A 24,573-nucleotide genomic window follows, 5' to 3' on the forward strand; every position below is an offset into this window, starting at 1 on the left:
TCTTTCTCTCTCAGTTTTGACCTTCTGCAGTTTTCTCCTCAGATTTTTTTTTTAACTAAAATGGGCTTCAGGGTTTGTAAATCTGTAAATCTGACAATGGGGTAAATGGTTTAGTAACAATTACAAAAAGCTTTGCAGATTATGTTTTAATTCTATTGTCTCCTTGGTGCTATAATCTGTTGCATTAAATGTATTCAAATGGTAGAAGGTTACCACAGAAATCTGGTTATGATCTTCATTTTCTGCAGCGCTCAGGCTCTCATGGACCCTCTGCATAATTCTTCTAATTCTTCCCCACAGGGGAACATTTCAGTTATATTAAGCTCATGTCAGGTCAGCACATCAAGCACTTTTTTACTTAAAATAAAAAAGGTAGATATTTACAGAAATGAATCAAATTGAATTGAATTCAATATAGAGAAATGCCTGCTATAAATAACTCGTATTGCTCATCCCTATGCTATTTTTGCTATTTTCACGATTTTCTAAGGCAACATTTGGATAACTTACACTGAAATTTTCCATGTGACACAAACACATTAGGCCTCATTAACTATTTCCTATTTATTTAAAAAGGAACACTGCCGTTTAACATAGTTCCAGTATGGAGCATGCTTCACAGAGAGTTTATGGTCATTGTTTTCAGCCCTTGTTGGGCTTATACTAACACAGCCTGTTCTTACCCTGCTCAAAAAAATAACTGAACTGGTGTGGGAAAATAAACTGAGCATTGAAACCAAAATAGATTTTCTCATATTTAATCAAAGTGGAAGAAATAATAGTACACAGAGGCAACTGACTTCCACAGCATGAACACTAAAAATCACAGTTTAATTCCTTAAACATGCACACTGGCCTGTTTTGTTCTTACCTGTCTTTTATAGCACTATTCTACGCTGTACATCATAAATTTGCATGCTAATGATTTAAAATGATTCTGAATCCACAGGTTGTGTCGGGTGCCTGCAATCTTCATAAAACCACACACCTGTTTCTATATGTACTCTAGGAAAAACACATTGACTTGTAGCCTCCAATCCTAAGCCCAAAAAGCAGGAGAAAATCCAACTGAAGAAACTGAAATAGCTGAATATTGTTTTCCCTGAGATGCTCAGTGTGGCTCAAGCAAAAGACTGAGAGACTATAAGAAAAAAACAGAATGGTAGAAGTTATTTGTGATAAATGATCGTGTGAAATGTGAAAGTAGCAATATTAAAAGGCAGTCTCTTAAGCAAGACCCAGGAGAGAGCGCTTCACAGTACAGCTCGTTTATTAACTCAGGAGCAGATGTCTGCGAGGAGGGCTCAGACAGACAGAGCAGGCGGCAGAGAGATGAGTCACTGGGCGAGAGGTAGATTAATCCAGGTAAGTTGGTTCGCAGATATTCTGCAGACAAAGGTGAGCTTGCAGAGAATAAGAGAGAGCTTACTCACTATGCGCGGGGGGGAGGCTGTGGGAGGGCCAGTTGTTTGCTTTGTGACTGCAGCTGAGGTCATGGGTTGCTGGGTGGGCAAGCAGAAGTTGTGAGTTTTTCAATGAGGGATTCCAGAAGTATTGGACCAGCTCATCAAGGACAGGGAAATGGATCTGAGGATTGAGCCGCTCCTCAGCCACGGCGAGAACGTTGTAAAGTGGAGAGACAAGGACATTACACTCAGGAGCTTAAAGACCACAGGTGAGGCACATTGAGGGATCAGGAGAGCCTGTTTTCCACTCTGATGATGCAGACAATGTTGATGAGGCAGATGTGGAGCAGGTGAGCTTGCTGAAGAGCAGGAGCACAGGACAACACCCAGAGACGGAGCATGGCTGCTCAACCCAACCAAGCCTAGCGTGACAAGGAGCTGGAACAGCAAACCATCCCAAAAGTGTTTAGTTCAAATTCTAAGCATTTTAACTTTCTTTGTGTGTGTTTCTAAGACTGCTAGGACTTTGTGTCTCAAGACTGTGGGTGTGAACTATTTTTCAGGTAAGAAAAATGTTGCTGACAGAGCTGTCCTAATAAAAAGCTCTTACACACCGTTTGCACACAGATTTGTTTGTGTCCAGTGTTTTTATGATTTCAGTGTGGATGCGTTTCATTTTAAAATTATATCAAAGGTTTATCAAACAGCCTCTTGGCAGCTACATAGATCCACAAACAGTGAACATAACTAACGGTTTCATCTGTTGCACAATAAATGTGGTGACTCTGGTCACGTTGAGTTCTCCAGGCTGGCGTCTCTTGTGCCAAGAATTCAGAGCTACTGGGCAGTTCACAGTACAATCATCTCAATGTGCTTGAGATGATTGTACAGTATTAGAGGAGCCCAACCATCACACAGTCCTCTATAACAGGAAAAGTCCTTTGGCAGAACCAGGATCAGGGAGGAGTGCCATCTGCCTCGATTGGTTGGGGGTGATGGGCGGGGGGGAAACAGAAAAGAGGAACACAGAGAGACTGGGAACAAACCGAGAGCAGACAAAAGTTCTCCAGAGTGTCGTTAAGGATCCAACTGCTATAAATAGAAATGGTTTACTGAAAATAACACAAGATTCAACAATAATTTCTGAATGCAGGCCGCAACATGTGCGGTCAGCTCCAAATGTAAGAAATGTTTAAATGTGTCATCAGTGACTTTTACAGAAAGGCAACCGTAAAACAGAAACAATAATTTTATTTTCCGTTGGGTAGTTTAATATTTATTACTGTTCTGTGAAGACCATGTAGGTTTTCCTCCTTCCTCGGCTTGAGTGCTGCACGATGTGCTTAACTTACCAACACTTTAAAAGCTACTTAACACTACATCCCGAAGCCTTGTCGTCACAAAACCTTGATAATGAAGATTAGACAACACGTCTGTTAAGATTATGAATCACAGTCTAATTTGTTTGTTTCCATTTTTCAATTCAACTTGGTTTTATTATTATTTAGCATCAATTCAATCCAACAGTTGCCTCAAAGAATTTTACATTGTGAGGTAAAGAGCCTACAATAATTGTCCACATGCATCTGTGCATGTGTAGAATTACTGTAGTTGACGTTGAAGCTGACTAGCACACTTTTCGGCAGGTAGTGTTGCTTTAGTCTTTAATTGCAAAGAAGCAATAAGAAATCTTTTACAGGATGGGATTTCCACTGTCTTGGTGCTAAGATCATGGATATAGTTCAAGCAAAAAAATAAAATGTTCTCGTGTTTAAAAAAAGTTTCTTGGAGTTTTCAGTGGTTTAGTGGGTAAATTGTGCCTGCATGGAAAAGAAACATGACAATAAAAAAAAGAGAGACAGAAAAGAGCATATGAGGTCTTGAATAATCAAGCCTGTCTTATCTTAATGACCTTATAGTACCATATCACCCCATTCTTCAGGATTACTGCTTACCACCCATTATGTATTTATTTATTACTCATTATTAATCTCTATTTTTCTTCCACAGCAAGTCTTTTGTCCCGTCTTCCTCACTGCACCTCCAACCGGTCGAAGCAGATGGCCGCCCCTCCCTGAGCCTGATCCTGCTGAAGGTTTCTTCCTGTTAAAAGGGAGTTTTTCCTTCCTACTGTCGCCACAGCACTTGCTCAAAGAGAGTCGCTTGGGTTTTCTCTGTTTTCTTTGTGTTACTGTAGGGTCTTTACCTAACAAAATAAAGCACCTCGGGGCAACTGCTTTGGTGCTGTATAAATAAAATTGAATTGAACTGAAATGTTCCAGTAGAGTGCAGTAAGTACACATACATGCTTCAGGCAGTTTTTTCAAGTCTTGAAGCTGGCTTGAAAAAACTGCACTAATCCGCAGTGTTTACATATCCATGTGAGTGTCTTAGGCAAGAATAATTCTTTTCACGAATGTTTTTGGAGTAAAGTCATCCTCACTTGGATCCTGGGTCTTGAGATTTGGGGTATGATTAAGGACTTTGTAGTTCGTATTTTCTTTATCTTTTATCTTGTATTCTGTTTTTTGTTTTTTATTCCATATTTCTTATTTAAAATTTACCTCTGCCCCACCCTTATTGACAATAATTATTACCATATTTTTCAGACCATAAGGCACACTGTCGATCAACGGGTCTGTTTTCATACATAATGCACACCAGATTATAAGGCGCACTAAGGGAAACAAAACAGTCAAATACGTCAAATTTTACTCAACTCATTCTTCTTGCTTCCTCCACTTCCGTACCATTGATTCTTTAATGTTGAATTCTCTCGCAGCTGCTCTATTCCCATGTTGTTGCAGTATATTAATGACTAACCTCATATTGTGGGTGGATGATCTCAGTTATTCTCCTGACTTAACTTTGGTCCATTTCCAGCATCCCGACATGCAATTGCATTTGTCCCTAACCATCACGTTAACTTTTATCAAGTGAAAAATGTTAGCGTTCATCCTCCAGCTTCACTGTGTTTATGTTATGCTAACATAGCTGTGTCGCTAGCGATCACATAGCACATCATTATATACCAGCTAGTCCAACGTCAGTAACCCTACAAATGTCACTGCTGTTTAGTTTTCTGTCTTCATTTATGTTGGAAGAGATGGCAGAGCTGTACGTTTTTATTTTTTCAGAAATCTCTCAGTCAGAACGTGCCATATCATGTTTAGGTGGAAACTAGCGAGCTAACTTCCTGCTGACTTCTAATCCTGACATCCTTTGATGGCTCTTTGATATAGCCCATGATGGTGGAGAGGTCAAAGAAACTGATTATGTTAAGTGTACTTTATACATAAAGCAAGTATCTGTAACTGATTGACTGATTGCTTGATTGTAATCACCTGTAATCTATGGGTGGATGGTTGGGGATCCAGTACTTATTTCACTCAATGATGCCAAAATCAATTTAGATTTTAATGTAATGTTTTTATTCTGGATTTTTGTTGCCTCCATAAAAAATGAATAAACCATAAAATTTAGAGACTGTTCATTTCTTTCTAAGTGAGCAATAATTATTCCCCAAATGTAGATTAGACCTAAACAAAAAAAGCTAAATTTGAATCCAGCCTTTGCACGGTGGAGTACATGAATGTCTCCCCAAGCCCAGTGAAGTTAAATTGTTGTAGCATGTGATAGGCATGTTCCTATGGTAACTGAAAGAGTGTGTGGATTAGTTGGATCTTGCACATATTGTATATTGTATATCAAAATGAAAAAGTTCTGTACAAAACTAAAGCAGTATTCATTTAAAGGACTTGCACTACAATGTAAAACCTTCGGTCCTTCACTACACTTAAGAAAGTAAGACCCTTTGAACTCACAGACACAGCAGGGTAAACCACGCTGGTCTGATGCAGACCGTTTTAATTCCAGCACAAGCACAAGAAATCTCTCTGAGCCAACTTTCTGCTAACTTCTGAAATACATTAAATTTAATCAATTCTGTTTTCATGGATGCCTGGATGTTAAACTTAAATGTTGCACCTGGTAAAGCAGCAACCCTGATCATTTTATTAAAGATGAAAGAATTTAGACAGTTTTTAACTCTCAGTGATGCCACAGTGTTTGTTTGACTTATATATATATATATATATATATATATATATATATAGGGATGGGTATCGTTTAGGTTTTATCCGATACCGGTGCCAAATCGGTACTTTTGAAACGGTGCCGGTGCTCAAACGGTGCTTAAAGAATGGAGAACACAAAATTGGTCCAAAAACCTCTCATGTTCAGCAGTTTTTTGTAAAAAGATAAAAATGTTAGCCTTTTCTGCAGCTATGGGGCATATATGGTATCACTCTTGGCTGGAAGCAATGCTTCAACAATGGAAAAAACATAAACTTTGTCCAAAAACCTCTCATGTTTAACTGTTTCCCACTTTTTCTTTGATCATTTTAGCCTTTTTGGCCAGGGTGAAGGGAATATCTGCCATCAAACAAGAAGACAGCCGCATGTAGCTATGATGAGGTTTGCTAGTTCACCTTACATGCATTAATGTAATAACGTGGTTAGCCTACTCAACGTAAATTACACACGAACAACATTAAGCTACTCACGCAGAGAAGAACGGCTGCTGCTGCCATCATCATCCGTCATCATTTCTGCTACACTGGCAGGGCTAGGGGCCAGGACTCTCCTCTTCGTGTTTTTGGGGGATGTTGCTAACTCCGGGTCCGATAACAGGCAACCCACCGCAGTAGATGCGCTCGTGTGAGGTCTCGCAGCAAGCTATCAAATACGGTGCATTTCTGGGCTTTTAAAAAAAACGCTATGCGTCGCCAGGTGTTTAATCGGATTTGAGGTGTTACCTCCTTTGACAGTATCACAGTATCAGCTTAAAGCACTTGTTGCAGGCTGCTGAGTTCTTTTGCTGTGAAGTACAGCCAGACTTTTGACCGCTTCGCCTTGGGCATTTTTAATCTGTAGCTCTGCTCTAAAAGAACGTACGTACCTGGACCCGCCTACTATCCTCGGAAACGTAAAATGATTGGCTAGAAGTCAGAGGTGTGGACTCGAGTCACATGACTTGGACTTGAGTCAGACTCGATTTTATGACTTTAGACTTGACTTGAAAAAATGTTCTAAGACTTGTGACTTGACTTGGACTTTTACACCAATGACTTGGGACTTGAATTGGACTTGAACCGGTTTACTTGAAAAGACTTGATATTTTACCCCAAATATAAAATTTTACATGCATATTATATAGAGATTGAAAATGTGACGTCATTCACGGGTAGAACCGCAAAGGATTCTGGGAACTCGTGGCAAGCGGTACTAGTGCACGCAGGCTTTCAATTAAAATCAGTTATACAGCGATAAAAAGAAACACAAAAATGGCAAGATGCTGTTGTATTATTAACTGCAATAGCCGGTCGCATGACAGCCACGGGAAGCCGACGGGTAAAGAGATCGGTTGTTATCGGATTACGTCGTTGAAGAGAAATTGTTCAAGCCATGTTTCCGAAGTAACAAAGACGCGACTGGATTGCAGCCATTCAAAGATCAAATATAACGTCCCAGAACAGGTTAGTCTGCTCCAAGCATTTACACGAAGGTCAGTGTTTTTTAGTAGTTAATACGTCATTTTCATAACATAATTAGTGATATAGGTTACAAGCAAGTCTGGCGCTGAACAGAAATTGTCGCGCTATGCTCCTTTGTTTATTGTGCATAAATAGTGAATTGTCCTGACACAATATTGCGTTTCGCTTCTGTTATTATGGTACATTGACAAAAACATATACTTTTATTCACAGGATAAAACAGGTTTTTTTGTATCACTAATTGCCCAGTACGATTACAGCATACAATATTGTTGTCACTGCTACATTTCTGTGATGCTACCAGAAATTATTTCCACTACTAATTAATTACCGTTGAGCTCAAAGGTCCTATTAATAAACGGTTAAGGAATGTGTATTTATGACGACAATTTGTGAGACTGGTAAACTTATGATACGTACGATGGTCTTTACTTTCTACACGGTGCATTTCAAGGTCCTGTACCCATCCGTCGGTAAACTGTACCTGGACTTGTTGCAGTGACCTGAAGTTACTAAACTTCATGAGTGTGTGCACTCACTCCAAGAACCGTATAATTATAAATATGCATATAAATATGCTAAGATGAGATAGCTGACTTCATCTAACTAGCAAATGTTGTCCAGGCTACGTTGGTGATACAGTTTTTTTTAATGTGTATGATATTTTTGTCATGCGATTTTAAAGCTGGTCCTACAACCGCATCCAAGAATAACATGCAGCTTATCTCAGAACTGTCGGTGAAAATTATTCTTGGAGCTAGGTTTAATTGAGCTGCATTTTAAAGAGGTGCAATTTCACAATTTGTGTATATTTTCTAAGTTCACTATTTTGTCATGTGTTGAGAAAAACACAGATTTTAAAATTACATGGTCTAATATTTACATTTAGCATAACTGCAACATTATTTTTTCATTATTTTTTTTTTTAAAGACTCGAAAGGACTTGAAATTCAAAGTTTCAGACTTGTGACTTGACTCGGACTTTTACACCAGTGACTTGAGACTCGACTCTGACTTGCCTGACATTACTTGAGACTTGACTTGAGACTTGAGGATAAAGACTTGAGACTTACTTGAGACTTGCAAAACAATGACTTGGTCCCACCTCTGCTAGAAGTGTATCACAGCTCAGGAAAAAAAAGCACCGAAATAAAGCACCGAAATGTGCGCTGCTTTTCGGTCTGGTTACTACCGTTTATGTCAGAACCGGTGCCATGATCACCGGTACCCATCCCTATATATATATATATATATATATATATATGTATGTGTGTGTGTATATGTATATATATATATATGTGTGTGTATATGTATATATATGTATATATGTATATATATACTGTATGTATATATACATATGTATATATATATACATATGTATATAAAACACCCAGCACGCCCCTGCGGGCGGTTCATCCTTCAAGCTCGGGTCCTCTACCAGAGGCCTTGGAGCTTGAGGGTCCTGCGCAGTATCTTAGCTGTTCCCAGGACTGCGCTCTTCTGGACAGAGATCTCCGATGTTGTTCTCGGGATCTGCTGGAGCCACTCGCCTAGCTTGGGAGTCACCGCACCTAGTGCTCCGATTACCACGGGGACCACCGTTACCTTCACCCTCCACATCCTCTCGAGCTCTTCTCTGAGCCCTTGGTATTTCTCCAGCTTCTCGTGTTCCTTCTTCCTGATATTGCTGTCATTCGGAACCGCTACATCAATCACTACGGCCGTCTTCTTCTGTTTGTCTACCACCACTATGTCCGGTTGGTTAGCCACCACCATTTTGTCTGTCTGTATCTGGAAGTCCCACAGGATCTTAGCTCGGTCATTCTCCACCACCCTTGGGGGCATCTCCCATTTTGACCTCGGGACTTCCAGGTTATACTCGGCACAGATGTTCCTGTACACTATGCCGGCCACTTGGTTATGGCGTTCCATGTATGCCTTGCCTGCTAGCATCTTGCACCCTGCTGTTATGTGCTGGATTGTCTCTGGGGCATCTTTACACAGCCTGCACCTGGGGTCTTGCCTGGTGTGATAGACCCCAGCCTCTATGGATCTTGTGCTCAGAGCTTGTTCTTGTGCTGCCATGATTAGTGCCTCTGTGCTGTCTTTCAGTCCAGCTTTGTCCAGCCACTGGTAGGATTTCTGGATATCAGCCACCTCCTCTATCTGCCGGTGGTACATACCGTGCAGGGGCCTGTCCTTCCATGATGGTTCCTCGTCTCCCTCCTCTTTCTTGGGTTTCTGCTGCCTGAGGTATTCACTGAGCACTCGGTCAGTTGGGGCCATCTTCCCAATGTATTCTTGGATGTTCCTTGTCTCATCCTGGACTGTGGTGCTGACACTCACCAGTCCCCGGCCCCCTTCCTTCCGCTTAGCGTACAGCCTCAGGGTGCTGGACTTGGGGTGAAACCCTCCATGCATGGTAAGGAGCTTTCATGTCTTTATGTCAGTGGCTTCTATCTCCTCCTTTGGCCAGCCTATTACCCCAGCAGGGTACCTGATCACGGGCAGGGCGTACGTGTTGATGGCCCAGATCTTGTTCTTACCATTCAGCTGACTCCTCAGGACTTGCCTGACCCTCTGCAGGTACTTGGTGGTTGCAGCTTTTCTAGCGGCCTCTTCATGGTTCCCATTTGCCTGCGGGATCCCCAGGTACTTGTAACTGTCCTCTATGTCTGCAATGTTGCCTTCTGGTAGTTCAATCCCCTCAGTTCTGACTACCTTCCCTCTCTTTGTTACCATCCGACTACACTTCTCCAGTCCGAACGACATTCCAATGTCATTGCTGTATAGCCTGGTAGTGTGGATCAGTGAATCGATGTCTCGTTCACTCTTGGCATACAGCTTGATGTCATCCATGTACAGGAGGTGGCTGACAACTGCTCCGTTCCGTAGTCGGTATCCGTAGCCAGTCTTGTTAATGATCTCACTGAGGGGGTTCAGGCCTATGCAGAACAGCAGTGGGGACAGAGCATCTCCTTGGTAGATCCCGCACTTGATGGTGACTTGTGCTATGGGCTTGGAGTTGGCCTCTAGTGTTGTACGCCACATCCCCATTGAGTTCCTGATGAAGGCTCTTAGGGTCCCATTGATCTTGTACAATTCTAGGCATTCCAGTATCCAGCTGTGGGGCATTGAGTCATAGGCCTTCTTGTAATCAATCCAGGCAGTGCACAGGTTGGTCAGTCTGGTCTTGCAGTCTCGGCTGATTGTTCTGTCTACCAGTAGCTGGTGTTTTGCGCCTCTGGTATTCTTGCCAATTCCTTTCTGTGTCCCGCTCATGTATTGACCCATGTGCCTGTTCATCTTAGCCGATATGATGCCTGACAGGAGCTTCCATGTAGTACTGAGGCAGGTTATTGGTCGGTAGTTGGAGGGGACCGGTCCCTTCTTGGGGTCCTTGGGGATCAGGACCGTCCGGCCTTCAGTTGGCCATTCCGGGTGTCTCTCGTTAACTAGCAGCTGGTTCATTTGTGCTGCCAGACGCTCGTGGAGTGCAGTCAGCTTCTTCAGCCAGTAGGCGTGAACCATGTCGGGCCCTGGTGCTGTCCAACTCTTCATACTGGAGACCCTTTCTTGGATATCTGCCACTGTGATGGTTACTGGACCCTGTTCAGGGAGGTCGCTGTGGTCTGCCCTCAGATCCTCTAGCCACTGAGCATTGCCGTTATGGGTTGCGTCCTTCTCCCATATGCTCTTCCAGTATTGCTCCGTCTCCAGCCTTGGTGGTGCTGTTCTCTTATTGTTCCCTTGCCACTGAGAGTACACCTTTGCTGGTTCTGTGGAGAACAGCTTGTTTATTCTCCTGCCTTCTATCTCTCTGGTGTACCTCCTCAAGCGGCTGGCTAGTGCACACACAAACACACACACACACACACACATATATATATATATATATATATATATATATATATATATGTGTGTGTGTGTGTGTTTGTGTGTATACATAAGGTATATTGATAGGTGTCCTGCTCCTGTTAATTATATGTAACACCAGCTACAGATCGAGACATCAGTCACCTTCTATTGCATCATTAATCGTTTTATATTTTGTATTGACTTCAAAAAACTCTACCTACCTTTCAGTTCGCTAGAATCTCTTTTAAGAGGGCAAAACTCACCTCAGTGAAACACACAAAACCCAAGATAAATGAGGACAAACACACAAAAATCAACAGTCTTCAGTCTTTTTAATGGACACCTGGATGTGGTGGGGGATTTTTACATTTGTGAACATGTTCATGCGACCTTCCCAAGGTCAAATTACTCTTAATTTTTTTTTAAGTGTGTTACTTTTTTAGTTAGAGCTAATACCTTTTTCCTTTCAGAGTGCAAAATCCACCTCAGTGGAACGCACAAACAAAACATTCAAGTAAGGCAGTGTGGTGCTTGTGAAGATACTTTAACTCCTTTCAAGGTCACCTGAATCACCAGGGTTTAAAACTTTTAAGAACATTTTGATGCAAATACTTTGAATTTCCAGGCCTTTATTCTCATGTTTAGCCTGAAAAAACCCTCCAATGTCTGCCAATAGGAATCTTTAAAACTTGGACATTTTGAAGGTTTATTGAATTGAAATGAATTTCATGTTTTACTAAATAATAGCGGTTTTATTGCTGCTTTTAGTTGAAAATGCCTTTCAGCACGCTTATACAGAACATGTTAAAACACTTAGAAAGCATAAACAGATGGTAAACTTCAAACATCGACACTATTTTAAATATGTAACCTTTAGTTGTCGTCGTTTTACAGATAAAGTAAGACACCTTTCAACTTTCAAATCAGTTTCTGTGTGTATAGAAGGCTTCAGTGCAGCACGCTGACGATTTCATTAAAAACACAGTAAAGATCACATGAAATGAGATTTACTAACTTTTTTTGACACTAATTAGATCCTTCATGTTTTGAGTTTGTGTTCAGATTACTCAGAATCATCTGCTCGCAGCGAATACAACATTTCTCTTAACACGGAAAGTATTCCTCTCAACTTGTACTGTCACAGTCGGTGTTGTGCAAAGTAAAAACTGGAGAAAACAGAGAAACTAGTTGAGTTTATCCTGCTGGAAACAATCACCGTAAATTATTAATCGTAGATTCATCGAGGCAAACAAACACTCGGATAATTTACCCCCTTCTGTCGACAGCAACATTATGCTGTGTTGAATTTGTGTTGCCGTGTCGCTGCTCACAGCGTTTTTTCACAGCCCATCTGCCTGCTGGGGATCATCCTGCTCACGTCGATGTTGTTGTTTGCAAAGATCTCTTTGGCTTTCTCGATGGTGGATTCTGGCAGGGTGCGGTTTCGCCCCAGGATCCAGGCGAAGTCGACGTGGAAGAGCCTGAGGATGTCAGTGCATGAATACACCAAGGCCGAATTCACGTAGTCAGTAGACAGGATCCAATAAGGGGAGTAGGGAAGGACTGTGATCAAGACAAAAGTTGTAAGAGTGAAGAGACAAAAGTATCACAGTATTTTATCCTGAAGCTACACATACTGAGAGAAAGTCGTATATCTAATATGTGGCTTATAGAGGCTGATTAACTCATTACATTTCCACTTCATTCTTAACAACTCATAACACAGCCAGTCATTCTCAGTGTTGTCACCAGATGTTGCTCACCGTAGGAATAACTTATTCCCAGCTTGGCTGGATTCTTTATATCCTCTACGACCCCGATCCCTTCGATTTTCTTCATCTCTCCTTTTCTGTTTTATTCCACACAGACAAACTTTATGTTAGACTAAAACGGCTGCACGACATGCAGACATTACCTCCTGGCTCCACGTTTGCACAGATAAATTCAATGGGACTCACAGTATTTCAGAGCTGACCACTCGAATGGAGTTGCTCGTCGTCAAAGTGAAATTGGTTTCAATGCAGCGGCCTTTCTCAAACTGGGCTGGCAGTTTGGCAATTTCAAACCATCTCCCCATGAACTGTGAGGGCAGAAACACGCACAGGTTCAAAGACAACTCAGAGCAATGTGAGTGCAGACTATGAATAAATCTACATACTCTGATATATGGTATGTGTTTTATAAAAACCTACTCTACACCAGCTGAGGAAGTAATTAAACACAATGTTTTGCCAAGTTTCCCCTCTGGGAAAAAGTCTGTCTTCATTTATTCAGTTATTGTACTAATGTATGCACATTTCTATGCTATTAAAGGTACTGAAAAGCTTTACTTACACAATACTTTGGGTACTGAGTTGACTTACAACAAAGATTATGCTGAAATGCTGAAAATATATATATATATATTATAAACTATATAAATAAAAAGTACTTTTAATAGATTAAATTATACTTTTTTCACGTGAAAACAATATATATATTAATAAATTCTTGTTTACCTGTGGTGTAATTATAATTAGTAGTAGTTGTATTTAATTATGTCCATATGCATGTGTCTACCAGCCTCGACTTTTTGGTGCCCACACGATACAGAGACAAATATGATGACAAACACTCCTATCTGCTTCCACCACACACTATTCTGATCTATATCACAAATGCCAGCAATTACTAAACATGTACGTTTTGCTACTTAATAAGAATGTATCATAAACAGTCAGAAAATCTTTGCCATATGAAAATATTTAAACAGAAATCTCTGATAATGTTTGTGGTGTCAGCTTTTTCCTTTTCAAACTGTGCGAGAGAAGAAGGATCTCATGACATTCACGCCTAATGTGTTCAGCGTATTCTGCACAGTCTGCACCGTCACTGGTACCTGTTTAAGGCTGAAGGCGGGTTGAACAGCAGGCTCTGGACACGGGCCCCAGTGGGGAACCTGAGCCCTGATGATGGGGAGGGTGAGTGCAAACACCAGAGCCAAAGGTAGCTTCATGGTAAAGATGTGGCTTTATTACCTAAAGAGAGTATGAAAGAAAAGCAGGTAAGGTAACACAAACCAAAAAGAAACATGGCCAACGCAAACAAGATTACTGCTACATCAACTCAGGTAACATTTTTCTTGGCAGAAATAATCTAATATTAACTAATTTATAGTTTAATCCTTCGCATGTATCTCCACAGATTTCTCTTACCTCTGTGTTCCAGTGGTTCAGATATGTGCTCTGTCTTTATCGACTCTGCTGTTTGAGTTGGAGACGTAGTCCTCTGCGAGGTTTTGCAGTTCTGTGTCGTCAATGGGCGTCTTTGTTTAGAGCCAGCTTTATTTCAGACATGAAGTAAGCTATTAGCAAATTGGAGTCATGGGGGACATACCAGGAGAAACGTAATGAATGTAATAAAATAATCTGGATGCCCTCCTGCCCCAGATGGACACAAAAGTATATGTTTTGTTTTGTTTTTTATCAGAGGATTGCTTTAAATGACAAGTTCCAAGGTTACATGATTTTGTACACAGACACACAAGTACTTTAAGACAGAAGTGTTGATCCACAAAATGCAAGCATGCTATACTCATGTGTGTTTATATGAAAAAAATGTACAAAATGATTAGATTTGATCTGATTTAATAATATCTTGTCTGGCAGAACTGAAACCTTCAGATTTGCTGCATGGCCTCGCAAATGGTCGATGGTTTACATATTTACATTTCCTGCTCTTTAATGACTCTCTGTTTCTCTATAGCACCAACAGCATATAATAGCATTCATGGTTTACACCAAGGGTGTCGAAATCACTGTAATGATTTTGTGGGTTACATTTAGCCTGATTTGGTCTTAAGTGAGCCTGATCACTGAACCTATTCCCTAAAAAAAGACACCTGCAAATTCCTTTTCTTTTAGTGTTAAAAAATTCAAGTACGCATTTTATGAACCATTTATTTATAAAACTGATGATGAATACCCCAAGTGTAATTCATCTTCATTTCTTCTGCACTAAGAAATGCTACTGCCATCAGCACGGCTCTTAGGATGTACACAAAAAAGAAATATTACAGAAAAGTTGCTTATTTCCAGCTTTTATTCTCTTGCTAAAAGGCCAAAATTTTCTGTTGATTCAAACAAGTTTTACTCTCTGAGGTGTTTTATGTTGTTGTTACTGAGACGGCTGTTCAACCAAATCTTTGCCTTTCATTCCTTGTACATGCAGGAACTCAGCAGACACACTTGACACACGGGTTCATCCCACCAGCAAACACTTAACAATGGGCTAAAATGACCTGTTTTGGGCACCTATGCACCTGCAACACCTTCCAAAAAGCACTGAATGATTTTTATTTCATGACAGTAACTTCTCCACCAAAGCTGAATTACATATAGTATCATCATGTTGCCTAGCAACCACCAGCAGTGGGGTAAAATGACCCCTTTTATGTTGCATTTGTGCACCTACTTTATAAAAACCTGGAATCATTTTCATTTCATTGACTTTAATATTAATTTTATCTCTTTATATGCTCACTGGTGCAGCTGGTGCACAATAGTCCCCGTTTCTAATGTGGCTCCTTGGGAAGATTAAGTGCCCACCTCTGTTCACAGCCTCCAGGTGGGCCAGATTTCACGCTTTGGTGGATTGGTTCTTTCCCCCTATGTTTGACATCCCTGGATTAAACTGCAATATCTCAGTGTACTGAATGGATTACCAAATTATCAGTTTGGTGTTATTTATGTTATTTCTCTGTTATTTATGTTATTTCTCTAATTCCTTTCATATTTTATCTATAAAATATCTTGGCTGTATCTTGGTTCTGATTTGCTCAAACGGAAAAGTTGGAACTACTAGACCTCAAGCATGACCTCATGATGATGTCATCATTAGGGAGACCCCTAATTAAAAAGGGGGAAAAAACAATAGAAAAAGTCTGTGAATATCGACTCCCATCTTTTTTGCTTTCTTACGGTTTCCGTTCAGGCTACAAGCATGTAGCATGTAGCCTGCAGCGTCTAAGGAGGAGTGGACCGTCGAGCTAAAATCTGTTAGAACGTGTTTTGACAGCTTAAATTAACTCGTGTACTTTTTGCATTTTCTTGGTAACATTGACAAACAACTTAAAAACTTAAATCCTTCTGAGTTTGTCTTTGTAACAAAAGATCAAACATACACATACACCCAAAAAACTGGTATTAATAATAATAATGGATTGCATTTATATAGCGCTTTTCGGGGCCCTCAAAGCGCTTTACAATTCCACTATTCATTCACTCTCACATTCACACACTGGTGGAGGCAAGCCACAGTTGTAGCCACAGCTGCCCTGGGGGAGACTGACAGAAGCGAGGCTGCCATATCGCGCCATCGGCCCCTCTAACCATCACCAGTAGGCGGCAGGTGAAGTGTCTTGCCCAAGGACACAACGAGCGAGACTGTCCGAGCTGGGGCTCGAACTGGCAACCTTCCGGTTACTCTTTGAGCCACGATCGCCCACAGTATTGCTGTTATTGTTCTGACTTTCTGAAAAGGATTAATTTTCTCACATGTGCTGATAAAGTAAATAATTTGGCATCTTGACAGTGAGCGCCAAGCCTCTGCCAATCCAGTCAATTGATTTTAATATACACAAGCATCTATGCGGACTTGGTAGGGCTTTTTCTTTATGCTTAAAACATGACGAAAGCAAAAAGAGTTTATCATGAGTATCTCTGGTTATACCCTGACATCTAAATATTTAAAATGCTGCAATATTCTGTTTAAAATTCAAAATAGCTTAAACCAAAAGCTGACAGTTACATCTGATGACAGAAGGCTCCCAGACACGGCGTTCTGGCAACCAACAAGGTTAAATTAAAAAAAGGAAAAGATCAAAAGGCTCAATTTCCAGCTAATACACTTCAGAGAGGAATGACTTGTTAGCTGCACTCAGATGCATCAAAGCCTGTTTTCCCAGGATCAAGGCAATAAGCTCGACTGGTCAGAAGATCAAGGCAAAGAATCAGCCTCACTGGCAAACTAGCAGCAAGACAGAGAGGGAACGCTTCAAAAGGGTGCATTAAAGATGCAGAATGTAAACACTGCAAAGGGACAGGACGTTCTGGATTTGATTGGGTGCACGTGATTTAAAGTTTTTGTTCTGATAATCTGTGGAGGATAATCCAGTTTCTATTTTCTGTCTTGAGTAAACTGGATTGTCTTGAAGTTTTTCTCTCCCTTTTCACTTTTCACTGTTTACTCATCCTAACACATGCACCTTAACCAGCCACTTAAAGGTGGAGACAAACTCACCACCTCTGTGGAAACACCGACCTCACCGACCGACTTCAGCACCTATTATCCCACATACCCACACACGGGTTTTATAGTTCAACGGGAATTGAAGCATGTTCCTGACACTGTAAAACTGCATGGTAAAAATGTTGTTGCTAAAGCTCAAATTCAAAAAATAAACTTTAAATCAATAAAATACATTTTATGATATTTTACACATGTAGTTAAAACAAGCATCTTGGACTCAGTTTTGAGTTTTGTGGGTTTATGATTTCTTTTGGGGGTTGAGATGTCAGGGCTCTGTGTGCGGGCAGGTGGAAATGTGGATCCAAATGCAGGACTCCCGAGATGAAATGTAACTGAAAACCACAGCTTTTATTGCTGGCATGAAACAAACACAGAAACCAAGCAGGAACACACAGGCAGGATCTGAGGGTACAACACGACACTGGGTTGAGGAAAACACAGGGCTAATACAGGGTGGTAATCAGGGAATGGGTAACAGGAGGGAGACACAGCTGGGAGAAATTGTGGCTAACGAGACAGGAGGAGCAAAGCTGGACACACTGATATAAGACACAATCCTTCAAAATAAAACAGGAAACAATACACAAGGATGCAGACTAGGAAACACAGACTTAACACGGGCAGAACTAAAAATAAACCAGAATAAGCTGGAACATAGAACATCATCATCAAATAGATCAAGAAGATACCCAAAAAATACAAAATCAAACCAAAACATGAAAACTCAAAATACTGGGTCATAACTGACCCAGAACCTTGACATGAGAGAAGGATTTATCATCATCTGTTTAAGATTTCATATTCCCTGCTGCAATTAAATCTCTTTATTAATTTTACCATTAGTCCTGCACTTTAGATGGTGATAGTTTTTTTTCTTTCTTCTTCTTTCCCTTCATGTTTCCTTCTGTCTTTCCATGTCTAGGTCACATGTGTGATTCTGTCTTCTGTTTAGTTACTCCCTGCCTTTCTTTGGCGGTCTTTTGTCTCTTGCTCTGTGGATCTAGTTGAACATACACTGTCTCATCATCTCTAATTCGTTCCCACTGTGTCTTTGACCTGTTGTCCCCTGTGCTTATTACCTTGGAGCAGCCACATACTGAACCACCAGCTTACCGATTAGTAGCTGACAGCTTTAGCCACACAATCTCCCGTCTGCATGCCTATCCTATATCCTTGGGCATTATACTGAACCCCAAGTTGCTCTTGGATGCATTCATCGCAGAGTGAATGTTAGAAAGCACTTAGATAGAAAAAGCATTGAAAGAAAGTGCTTGTATAAATGGGCGAATGAGCCATGTTGTATAAAGTGCTGTGAGTGCCCAGGTAGATTAGAAAAGCGCTGTATCAGAACCAGTCCATTTACCATGTTGTGGGAGTTTCCTCTTGTCCTTTGTCATGTTGTCAGTCTCAGCTGCTGTAACAACCCTTTTGGGTTATAGCACCACTAGGGGGGGTTGCCCAACTATTGTAGTAGCTGTGGGGGTCTCCTAGTGGGTGTGGTGAGTTGTTAGCGGCAGCCATTTCATGCTGCTCATGTTCCATGCTCCAAGAAAGCACCTTACTTACTGTTGTGACAAGCTGGCGCTGGTGGTACCAATCCCCGCGCATGTAGGTTCGGACGAGTACAGCCGAGGAGACCTGGCTTATAAAGTGTAATGTTGCTGACGGCGAATAAAGGTCTGTTATTGGATTTAACCGACTGGTTCCGTGTTATCCGGCTAACCTCCACACCACATGCCCGCTGGACCGGCTAGCCGCTCCTTCCTCGCCAGACTGCTGTTACACTGCGTGTTGCCGTGGTTCCCGTTTTCACTTTATTCCTTGGTTCAGGCTTTTGGATTATCCTTTGGACTTCATTCTGAAGTACCGGCATTAAAGGCTCGCTTTCTGTTCGACTGCCACTTTGCTTTTACTGTTTGCTCCCTGTAAAACTGAAAGACAAATTTACCGTAATTGTCGGGCTATAAGCCGCTACTTTTTGCACAAGCTTTGAACCCTGCGGCTTTTAGTCAGGTGCGGCTTTTCTATGGATTGTCCGTGATTTTTGTCATATCGTAAGACGATTTGTTTTGTTTGTTCCGCTGTTGTACGGCACTACGTTGCCTGGCGGAAGGATCGGGGTTCAAGAGTGGTATGTTAGTCACATGTCCGTCCGCCAGGCAACGTAGTGCCGTACGAAGTAGCGCGAAAAACAAACTTCAAAGTAGTGCTACGCGTTCAGCGGGAGTCGTGGATGATGAGCGGCGATAAACTTGCGAAAAGCAAGTTATGCCCAACTCCACCGGTGGATTCTGACAGCGTGGAAAAGTGTGAAAACATCCATGATCACCAACGGATTTTGAAGGGCTGGACTGCTGCATGATGGAGAGGAGGACACCGCCACGGCCCTTCAGAGGGTGTTAGACTCTGACACTGACAATGAGGATTTCTTTGGTTTTGAAAGTGACAACGAAGGAGAGAAGCGGAGAGTGGATGACGAAGCCATCCTGAGCCTGTTTGTATCCGACACTGGAGAAGAGGACTTTGGTGGTTTTAGTGCGCAGGAAGAAGAGAAAGATGGTGAATGACTGACTTTTCTTCTTGTTAAAGCTGTGTCACTGCACCTGAGCCTAAAAGGTAGGCCGAATCTATTGTTCTGGTGTGCTGTAGGCTACTGTTATGTACTACATGTGCAAATATGTACCCATAACTTGTTTTTCAAAATATTAATAAAAGTGATGTCTCCAAACAGCCATCTCTTTCCTGACAATTCCCTTTGTGCATATTCTCTTACATATGATAAGTCAACATTGAAACACCTGCGGCTTTTAGTCAGGTGCAGCTAATGTATGTACAAAACAGGATTTTCCCCTGATTTTAGCTTGTGCGGCTAATATTCAGGTGCGCTTTGTAGTCCGGGAAATACGGTAGTTGGACTTCTTCCAAAATAGATGAGATTGAAATATTTGAAAAGGTAAACTGCTGTTTTTAACTGTGAAATATAATTGGCACTAGTTTTGCTAAAGTTGCAGTTGAACTCACACTGATGTCAGAAGCCGAGCAGAGATTCCTGCTTATTTTATTTATTTTAATTTTTTATTTTTTGTACACTACCTGCTTTGATGATAATTATGGTAGATTTAGGGCCAATACTATTCCTGAACCTGCTCTGATTGATATTTTGGCCACTTGAGGGCAGCATGAGGAGCCATAGTAAACAAACAGCTGGGTTTATATACAGCACTGACTGCAGAGCTGGATGGTGATGTAATGTGTGGCCATGGTCACATGAAATACTGGCTTACATCTGAGGACGCATCAGAAATGTGCTCAAGCTCATGAGTGTTCAGTGCTTTTAATGTGTTAAAAAGCTGAGCAGTAGACTTGTTTTATAAGAATTGTGTCTTTTATTTTGAAAGGCATTTGTTGTGATGCCTTTTGTGCAGATCTTACAGTTACAAAAGTGAATTTCCGACAATATAAACAATAATAAAAGAAATCCAACATGACTGCTTTTTTGCCTCTTTTTCTTCTAATGTCATGAGTGACAGCGTTACTTTTGTTCATTGCAGAGAAATGCGCTTCTTCAAATGCGTAAGCGTCATCTTCAAACTGCTCACAAATAAATATATTCAGCCCAGAAATTATAAGCTAATAAAAAATTATAATTTGTACCGCATGTTGCTTCTGACGAAGCTTTACCAGAAGCAACATTAATATGATCTGTCAGCATTGCGTGACAGCCGCTGTTATGTGCAGTTCATGTCACGCTGGGGCTCCCGCAGCTGTGCACACAAGCATGCTGTGGGTTAAACATGTGGAAGAGAACACACTGCTCTAACTATAGTGCAATGTACATATGCACTATAGTTAGAGCTTGAGAAAATGTCCTTCTGCTGAAGAACAACAAAGCTCACAAATTTACGTGCAAACTTTCACTGCTGTGAAGCCAGTGCTGTATTCAAAAGAGACTTTGTTTTTAAGTTTGGCAACACATCAACATGACTGGGGACTTTTGGTCTAACAGAAAGAGTATTTATTGAGAGGGGACAATATAGTGAGGGAACACAAAACTGAAATCATTTTCTTTGCTTTAATTGACTGAGTTTGTCTAATAGAGAACAATTATATGGTGTGACATTCACATTCAGGGAAGACTAAAACACTGTCAGCCTCCAGGAGAGTTTGGTGTGGGATCTATGTCATGCCTCAGGGCCCTGCATTCAGAGCCTTTGTATGCTTTGACTTCACTCTTCTAGTCTGAAAATCAGTTGAATGATAGAAAACAACCACAAAGAAACACAAATTCAGTTCTGTATATGTGTGACCGAATACGACTGTGTGTGAGTGGGTTGTGGATTAATCAAAGTTTTAATGGCAGCTCAGTCCAAAACCTCGAGCAACAGAAGAACAAACCACAACAAAATCTGTCAGACACACCAAATATTCCTTTGCTGTTGGGCGTCTGTTCTGCTGCAATAAATTGTCTGTTATCATTATTGTGTCCGACACTTTTTCTCTATCATTAATTTCATGAAATAATTAGAATACGGTCACAGAACATGATCTCAAATCTTCCTGAACAATAATTTAAAAATGAAAGTTGCTTCCCGTTGCCGTCGGCTAATTAAGAAATCTGCATGTTTCTTCATGTTAATGAAAATTAAAACAGGCTCGTCATTTCAGGGATTTAATTGGCCTTAAAAAGACTTTTCTCTTTTTTTTTAAGTCTCATGAAGCAGATTCCTTTCATGAAAAATGACCGAATGGAGCATTCACGGCTAAATTAAATTAAACACAAACACCTCGGGGCCAAGTGATAAAAAACTTAATATGTGATATAAGAAAAATAGCAAAGCACCCTTATTTTTATGTATTTAATCAAATGAAAAACAGGATTTTACCAGCACTTATGGTTATTTTGCCTTTATGCAGTTATTAAACAAATGTGTTGTTCACTGCAATCGACACTCCAGAATTGGAGGAATTTGTCTTTGTTATGTGGAAGTGAAATTGTGGAGCTGTAAAGCCTATATATGATAATGTTTAGTGTTTCAAATAGGGAACAAATTAGAAATATGTAGCCTGTTGTTATTCAGATTCCCATCAATAAAGAAGCTGGAGACATAACAGCTGATGACCTGTGGAGATGAAGTGGGATTAATTAACTGTGCACTGCTTCCCACTTTTATTCAAATATGGAAAACCTAAATCATCAAATGTTAATTTTTCCTTTTTTCTGATATACTTTATGTGCAGTGTTGCCAAGTTTGAAAACAACTTATTTGAGACTGGGGAGTGTTTGGTTAAGCTTATACAGTATGTGGTGTCTTTAACATATCAAACATGGCTGAGATGATGATGATGATGATGATGATGAGTTCCACTCTCTGCCAAAACACAAACTAACACAGGTTCACAGGTTATACAGAAAAAAACATCACAGGATCTAGCTTAACTGAACTAAATGAAAACCTTTTTTTTTTTTGAGTAAAGATAAGGTAAATCAGTTAAACTGTGTTTCTTTTATTACTTTATGGAAGAATATCATCATGTTTTGTGGTGCAAGTGTGTAAAAAATCCACCTGTTTTATAACATTTCCAGAAAACTAAAAAGTTGAGCCCCAGTTTGCTCTGACTTTGGAGAATATTTTTTCAACTCTTGTGTAAAATACTCTAATATTCACCTCCCTCTCAGGTCCGACTGTCATGACAGTAGATGTTAATAACACAGGTGACTTTATTCTTCATAATCAGGTCAAATTTCCTCCAGGACAAGAACATCTTAAATGTGCCTGCTGGCATTAGCACTTAGCTGAGAGAACCACTGTGCCGAGCATCACCAGCTTTTGGACTCTGGTTGGATTGCAAAGAATAAAAGTCTCACAGTTTGATCTTTCAGTCTCAGACGATTTAAATGAACAGCTCTGAATCAAAGGGCAGCTCTGCTGTAAAATGCTTCGGACAGCGGTTTGCAAAACACTTTCTCCAGAGATGTGATGCAATTTTTCTGTCTGAAATGAGACTTGGAATATCTCGAGACAACAGTTTTATTTTCTACAAGGCCAATCACAAAGCAGACTGTAGATAAAAGTAATAATTAATCATTTAATATTCCGAAATGAGCGCAGCAATTTATCACGATACACTGCTGTTTTCAATCATTCTTCTGCTCCATGTAATGATCTCTAAATTTTAAATGTTTTTAATTAGTTTTTCAAGCCCTGCTGCTCCCTGTCTGATTCTTTTATGTAAATCCCTTTTATGACAAACCCGCAAAAACTACGTCAGCCTCAACCCACTTCCTGTCTGAGTGCATTTCAAGGCACTCAAAGCCCTTTGTTAAAGAGATGAAAAGTGAGTCCAGAAGCAGAGAGAGCTGCAGTGGGAGCAAAGCGTCCAGAAAAGCGGGGACACCTGAGCTCGGGTCGTGTTTTTCACACACCTGTGTGTGCTTGGCGAGAGGAGATGCAGTAAGCACCGACCTCATGCTGCACTTTTGTCTGAAGGTGGAAAGACTGACGCTGGCTGCAAAATCTGTTTGATGTCGGATGAGGACACAGACACGCTTCATCTTACACGTCATCTCAGGTTACCTGAAAATAGCCTCTTTAGAGTCTGGGTCATTTCATGATTCAGTATGATGATATGTGTTTTACAACATCCCAGAGAATCTCTGTCAGATGTAGTTCAGTAGATGAAACAAATGTCTGCCTGGACAGAGCCACTCTATCACTAAACCTTTAGCTCCGCTTTAAGGGTGTAAATAAATTAGAATCACTGGTTCTTTTCATACAAATCTTCATTGTGTTTCCTCTCCTTGTTGCATGTTCCCACACTCGGTCTCCTCATTTATGACCTTTCAAGCTGTTGCTGGTCCATGCCTTTGTGCCTTTGTCTGCCACCCTCATAATAATACATATACTGTATTTTGAGCAGTGACTGTGCCCCCCAGTCTCCTGTGTCTTGTTCCTCTTTTCCTGTGAAACATTTGCAGTTGTGCAGGGCTGCAGTTAGCAAGTATGACTTCCTGGATATCAGTTCTTTTCATTTTTATTTTTATTTTTTTAGTGCCAGGCAGCCTGTTTCCTCTGCAACTGGAGAAGTTTATCATCAGTTTTCTGTCAGAAACAATAATTTCACAGACATGATCTTTTCCATACCAAACCACAGGGTTGTGCCTCTTTTTGTCTGGATTTAATTAAAGTGAAAATTAAAACAGCTAAAAGTCAGACTTTCTTTGTGTCACAGTCACTGGGCCATTGACACACTTTTGGCTTCATCACTGTTTTGTCTTGAGTTTGTTTCTTAGTTGCTGTGTTTAGTTTTTGTTCCCGTTGCTGCTATGTTTATTGTTTATAATATTCCTTCTTTCAGTTTACCTTGCCTCCTTGGTGTTCCCCATGTGTTGTCAAGACTCAGTCAAGGATGTTCCCCTGTTTAGTCACTTCCTGTTTTATTTTTGTAGCCTTGGTCTCGTGCTTTTT

General features: G+C 40.7%; 1 protein-coding gene across 1 annotated transcript; it reads right to left on the minus strand.

Moving 5' to 3' along the window:
* Nucleotides 1-11,258: 11,258 nt before the first annotated feature.
* apoda.1 (apolipoprotein Da, duplicate 1) lies at nt 11,259-20,586 on the minus strand. The gene is made up of 6 exons (XM_080907028.1): nt 18,674-20,586; nt 14,014-14,139; nt 13,698-13,836; nt 12,778-12,899; nt 12,583-12,668; nt 11,259-12,382 (listed from the first exon to the last, which is right to left on the minus strand). Exons 3-6 carry the CDS (start codon nt 13,812-13,814, stop codon nt 12,147-12,149), a joined length of 561 nt encoding a protein of 186 aa, XP_080763154.1. The 5' UTR covers nt 13,815-13,836; nt 14,014-14,139; nt 18,674-20,586; the 3' UTR covers nt 11,259-12,146.
* Nucleotides 20,587-24,573: the final 3,987 nt, after the last annotated feature.

Source organism: Rhamphochromis sp. 'chilingali' (assembly GCF_963969265.1).
Source record: "Rhamphochromis sp. 'chilingali' genome assembly, chromosome: 16".
Lineage (NCBI taxonomy): Eukaryota > Metazoa > Chordata > Actinopteri > Cichliformes > Cichlidae > Rhamphochromis > Rhamphochromis sp. 'chilingali'.